The sequence below is a fragment of the Myotis brandtii genome, unplaced genomic scaffold (genome assembly GCF_000412655.1).
Source record: "Myotis brandtii unplaced genomic scaffold, ASM41265v1 scaffold440, whole genome shotgun sequence".
NCBI lineage: Eukaryota > Metazoa > Chordata > Mammalia > Chiroptera > Vespertilionidae > Myotis > Myotis brandtii.
Window position 1 is genome coordinate 6,488,214 of NW_005366834.1, and position 5,435 is coordinate 6,493,648.

Genomic DNA, 5,435 nt, shown 5'->3' on the forward strand with positions numbered 1-5,435 from the left:
GCCAGGGATCAAGCCTGCAGCTATTTTTATATAAAGCCAAATGTTTCCATATGCTCTGAGGTTGAATGTGGAATAGAAGGAGCAATAGCTTCTTCTAATTAATTGCTTTAAACAAACACAGGCTACAGATACTCATATCTTCCTGGATGAAAATGCTGAGGTTGGGTAATATTCCCCATCTGCTATACCAGATACCATGAAAACCTCCAATTGAAATATTTCTTATTCTGTGATCATACATATCCACAATGGCTTAAGCTAATTTCCTCCCCAGGGGCAGGATGAAATATTTGTTTATGGTGAACATTTAAACTTTAGTCAAAGCCTCAAGCTAATGTTAGGTCGAATAGTAAGTCATTATGTACACTGCTTTGTGCTTAGGAGGAACATTAAAGACATAATAGAGGGGTCATGTAATATTTGTGTACTTGTGGAGAGATGGTGCCCCAGATTTGGGAGGGGTCCAATATGTGTGGTTAAGTTTATTTAAACTGAACCAGGCGGCTAGATGAATGCCAAGGTTGCCCAGAGGGTTTAGATTAAAATCAGTATCTTTTAGACAGCTCTTTCATTTCAAATTTATCATGGTGCTTAAGCATGAACTCCTGTTGTACGTTTTACAGATCTTGACCGACCTAGTGAGGAAGTTTTCTCTCGAGGCCTTTCAGATTTTCCATCTCTAGAAAATGGCATGGGAACAAACGATGAAGATGAATTAAGCCTCGGCTTGCCCACTGAGCTCAAGAGAAAAAAGGAACAGTTGGACAGCAGCCTCAGACCCAGCAAAGAGAGGCAGTCACCAGCTGGTCTCACCCTTCCTCTGAGCAGTGACCAAACCTTTCACCTGATGAGCAACCTGGCTGGGGACGTCATCACAGCCGCAGTGACTGCTGCTATCAAAGACCAGTTAGAGGGCGCGCAGCAAGCCCTTTCTCAGGCTGCACCCAGCCCAGGAGAGGACACAGACACTGAAGAAGGGGATGACTTTGAACTCCTTGACCAGTCAGAGCTCGATCAAATTGAAAGTGAATTGGGACTTTCACAAGACCAGGAAGCAGAAGCACAGCAAACTAAGAAGTCTTCAGGCTTCCTTTCAAATCTACTGGGAGGCCACTAGTCTGGAATCAGCTTATATGACAGAGCACAGATAAACTACCAAAAAATTTCAAACAAGCAAAAAAAAAAAAAGGAAAAAAAAAGGAAAAAAATGTTTTTGAACTGTGAGCTTTACTCATTGCTTTAGATTATTTTGTCTTATTTTCCCTTCTGCAGTGAATTAATTGGATATATATCAGCTGACACTGATAGATTGATATATCTGATAGTTATTTTTATGTAATAAGCATGGAAATGAAAATATATATATATACAATTGACCCTTGAACAAATGGGTTTGAACTGTGCGGGATTATTTCAATAAATACTATAAATGTATTTTCTCTTCCTTATGATTTTCTTAGACATTTTGTTTTTCTAGCTGACTTTCTTGTAAGAATACAGTATATAATACATAAACAAAATGTGTTAATCAACTGTTTGTGTTATCAGTAAGGCTTCCATCAGTGGTAGACTATTAATAGTTACGTTTTTGGGGGAGTCAAAGATATACACAGATATTTGACTGTGCAGTGGTTCGGTGCCCCTAACCCCCGCATTGTTCAAGGGTCAACTTGACATGTGTGTGTATATGTATGTATGTGTGTATACATACATATATACACACATACATACATACATACTGTGTTTTCAGAGATGAATATTAGGGGTTATATTTAAAGCAAAAAGAAAACATGAAATTATTGCAATCCTTCCATAAGTACTCCTTACTTTTCCTTTACAATTATTTTTTCTTTACAATTAATTTTTCAAGCATGCAAGAACAGTTTATTGTAATTCACTGAATCATTAATAACTAATTGGGAATACATGTTATATCAACCCCTTTGTTCCTAACACTGGGAAACAGATAAATATTTTTGGTGGATTTTGTTGTAAAAAGGTAAAAATTATTGAGGCATCTTTAGTTGAAGACTTGGAAAATAATATCAAAATTAATTTCCTAGGAAAAATTCTTAAAATGTATTTAACTCCTTTGGATAGGCTGGTACATTTCCATTGTTATTTCTGCAGTTGTAGATTTAGGCTTACTTGTAAATGGCATGCTCCATTGACTGTCAGCTCTAGTCCCGCAATGGGTGATATTAACCCATAGAAAGCAAGTAATTATGTATCACGTATACCATTGTAAACAGATATTGGGCTATGTTTTGTGGTTCAATTATCATATATTTGTAATAGGGATATCATTAGTGCAGAGCTATTCTGCCTGCTCAGATCTAGGTTAAACCCTCATCTTTGATATAGTGTCATGGTTGAAAAAACGGTCTCTTAAAATCATGAAACTAGTTCCTGATCTGTTCTGTAAGTGATGTGGTCATCAGTAGTAGAAAAAAATAACTGGTTTTGTAGTCTGTATAAATTCTCCTACAGGAGAAAAACTTACTTAGCTTTAATGTGTATTTATTTGCCATTGAAGTCTAAATATTTAATGTTTCTCATTGGGAAGCTAGAATATGTTTTTCCATTATTTTAAACTTTTTCGATCACCTTTAATAACCAAATTTGACGGAGGTTTTTAACAGAGGACTAAAGAGCAGGAATCAAGCTAATTGTGCTTTTGCGATGTAACGTTTAATAGTGTTGAGGGACCATGCCAGCAAAGACTATTGGCAGTCTTTTCAATCTTCAGTACTGCTGGCATGTCCGCAGATGCATACAGACATCTGAGACCCTCAGAAAGGAAGGATAATCCAAGAATATAGGAAATCTGTGATCCCCGCCCTTCATTTTATTTTCTAAAGGCTAGTCTAATCATAGGTAATGTGACATTTTAATGTAGCAGCTCTTATTTTTTTCCTTCTGAGATATTAAAATATCTAGACTGAATTTTGCCAAATGTTAAAGGGAGAGAAGTTACTGAAGACTTTGAACACCTGCTTTTTGTGACTGACTATGCTTATATGTCATTAGTGCCTCATGACTGTGTTTGATGTCCTTTATTGATACACAGTGAGCCTGTGCCTTCATTATCTTGCCCATTTTGGTACAAATGAAAACTTGGTGTTAGATCTATGAACTGTGTGTGTTTGGGAGAAATATACCTGAATTCTATTCAATAAGAGTTTCTGGACATGAAGAAAAATACAGTCACACATTTATAAATAGTGGTGACTAGGATTCCCTTTTTTTTAATGTGTATGTTTCTTCATTTAAAAAATATTTTTGGCCATAAAGTCAAAAAGTTTGAAGGTCATTTCAATTTCTTCATTGAGGGGAAAATAAGAAGTTAAATAATCCAAATAATTAAAGAATGTGTTACAATTCAGTGGACAAGCTTACACGAGAAGATAAACTCAGGAGTTGATGGTATGAACAATGTACCAGAATCAAATGTTGTTAACTATAAGTCAAAAGGGTCTTCGGGATGGGGAGGGGATGAGGACAAGGGAGGGTAGAAAAATGTGTTACCAGCACTATGGAGGAGACATGCCAGCTCTCTATCGACAGTGGCTTTATCACCTTATATCTTCACTGTCTGCCTATGAACCTGGCACTTCAATGTTATTTGTTTGAGAATATGATCACAAATATATACATACAATAATGGTATTCTTAATTCAAACTAACAGGGATATGGAGGGGGTTTTATTTTTTGGGGTGTCTATGGTTTTTTGTTTGTTTTTTGGTGGGGGAGCATTATATATAATCTTGTTTCTGATTTTAAGATATAGTAACAGTAAACCCTGTGATTGATCCAGTATGGGGGGGAGGGGGGACTCTATATCCCTTACCATCAGGATTGATGCAGTCATTAAAATTTGAAGCATGTATTTATTTTTTAATTATAGAGGAGTTGTAGAAAAATGTTCTGCTCATTTCCAGTAGAAAATGCTGAGCAAAACGAGAATAGTATACATTGATCATGCATATTGATCTGAAACAATAAAACAGAGTCCAAGAAGGTCAAGTTTGCTTTGGAAGGTCAACCCAGGGTTAAAGCAGTGTTTATATTCTCATTCTGAAACATCTTTGCTTTTTCCTACCCTAAAAATCTTCAAAAGTGATTTTTAAAAAATTGCCCCTCTCCAGCTTAGTATTCTTTTAAGAAAAGAAACTTGTATAAGATTTTGCAATTGGCAAACATCCTCAACACCTTTAGGCGTCTCCCTGCAATATTTGAAATAAGGGCAATTTTCTTCCTTTTAACTAAGTGGCAAATGCCAGCATATTACCGATTTTAGGTCAGAAGCAAATCTACATTTAAAAAAAATATAATTTAGTTGATGTAGAGTTTACACTGCTCCAACTATATTAGTTATAAGGTAGAAATGATTCTGAAAACACTTACTAAACTGTTGTCATAGGTCATTTGTGATCATGATGAAATTAAAAAGTCCCAGAACTATTTTTGTGTGTATTGTTCCTCCATTTCCACCAAAGCATTTCAGCTGGGATGGAATGTCAGAAGTAGGAGTCTGGTTCTGATGTTAATATTATGGCCCTAAGTCACAATGTCAAAGTCACATAACATCCCAAGACCACTACCCCAATGTCCCCAACATAAAATTAGGAAGCTAATTCTTACCTTCTCACAGGGATGTTTTGAGAATGAATGGGAGGAAAAAAGCATCTGAAACACTTTCAGGGGATAAAAAAACTGTGTAAAACCAAGATAGTGATTTTTTCCCCCAGCCTGTGTTTCAACTAAGCCATCTTTTCAAACATGAAAACCAAGTCAATCAACAAGTACCTGCTTATAAGAAAACTCTGTTTCTTTCGATGGGCCTACACTTTATTGGCCTCATAACCCAATAAATGCTGTGGAATAAAGGATGAAAAGTTTTGCAAAAATGTCTATCATTTCAGCTGACTCTGGACCATGTATGAGATTCTTCACTAATCATGTTTAATGGTTCTAACACTTACTGGCTGTGGGACTCTAGTCACCTCACGTTTCTGTACCTGTTTCCTTTATCTATAAAATTAACATATAACACCCACCTCCTAATATGTTATGAGGATAAAGTGTCTAAGACTGGGGTTAGAAAACTATGGCCTGTGGGCCAAGTCTGGCCTGCAACCTTTTTGTATGGAATACCAGCTAAAGTATTTTTTTTTTACATTTTTAAATAGTTGAAAAAAAATCAAGAATATTTTATGACATGTGAAAAATATATGAAATTCAAAATTCAGCATTCATAAAGTTTTATTAGAACACTCATTCATGTACTGTCTATGGCTGCGTTCATGCTATTAACAGAAAAGTTGAATAGTTGTGACAAAGAACATAGGCCTACAAAGCCTAAAATATTTACTATCTGGCCCTTTATAGGAAAAGTTAGCCAACCCTTGACCTAAAACATAGAAAACAATGA

At 35.8% G+C, this 5,435-nt stretch overlaps 1 protein-coding gene across 2 annotated transcripts in view; it reads left to right on the forward strand.

The window, feature by feature from the left end:
- FAM134B (family with sequence similarity 134, member B) overlaps window positions 1–1,200 on the forward strand; it is a 101,304-nt gene extending 100,104 nt beyond the window's left edge. For both annotated transcript variants that reach the window (XM_014546334.1, XM_005874487.2), the window contains one exon: window positions 624–1,200. In XM_014546334.1, the coding sequence (XP_014401820.1) occupies window positions 624–1,117 (494 nt within the window). In that variant the 3' untranslated portion in view covers window positions 1,118–1,200. The remainder of the gene's footprint in view (window positions 1–623) is intronic.
- The last annotated feature ends 4,235 nt before the right edge of the window (window positions 1,201–5,435 follow it).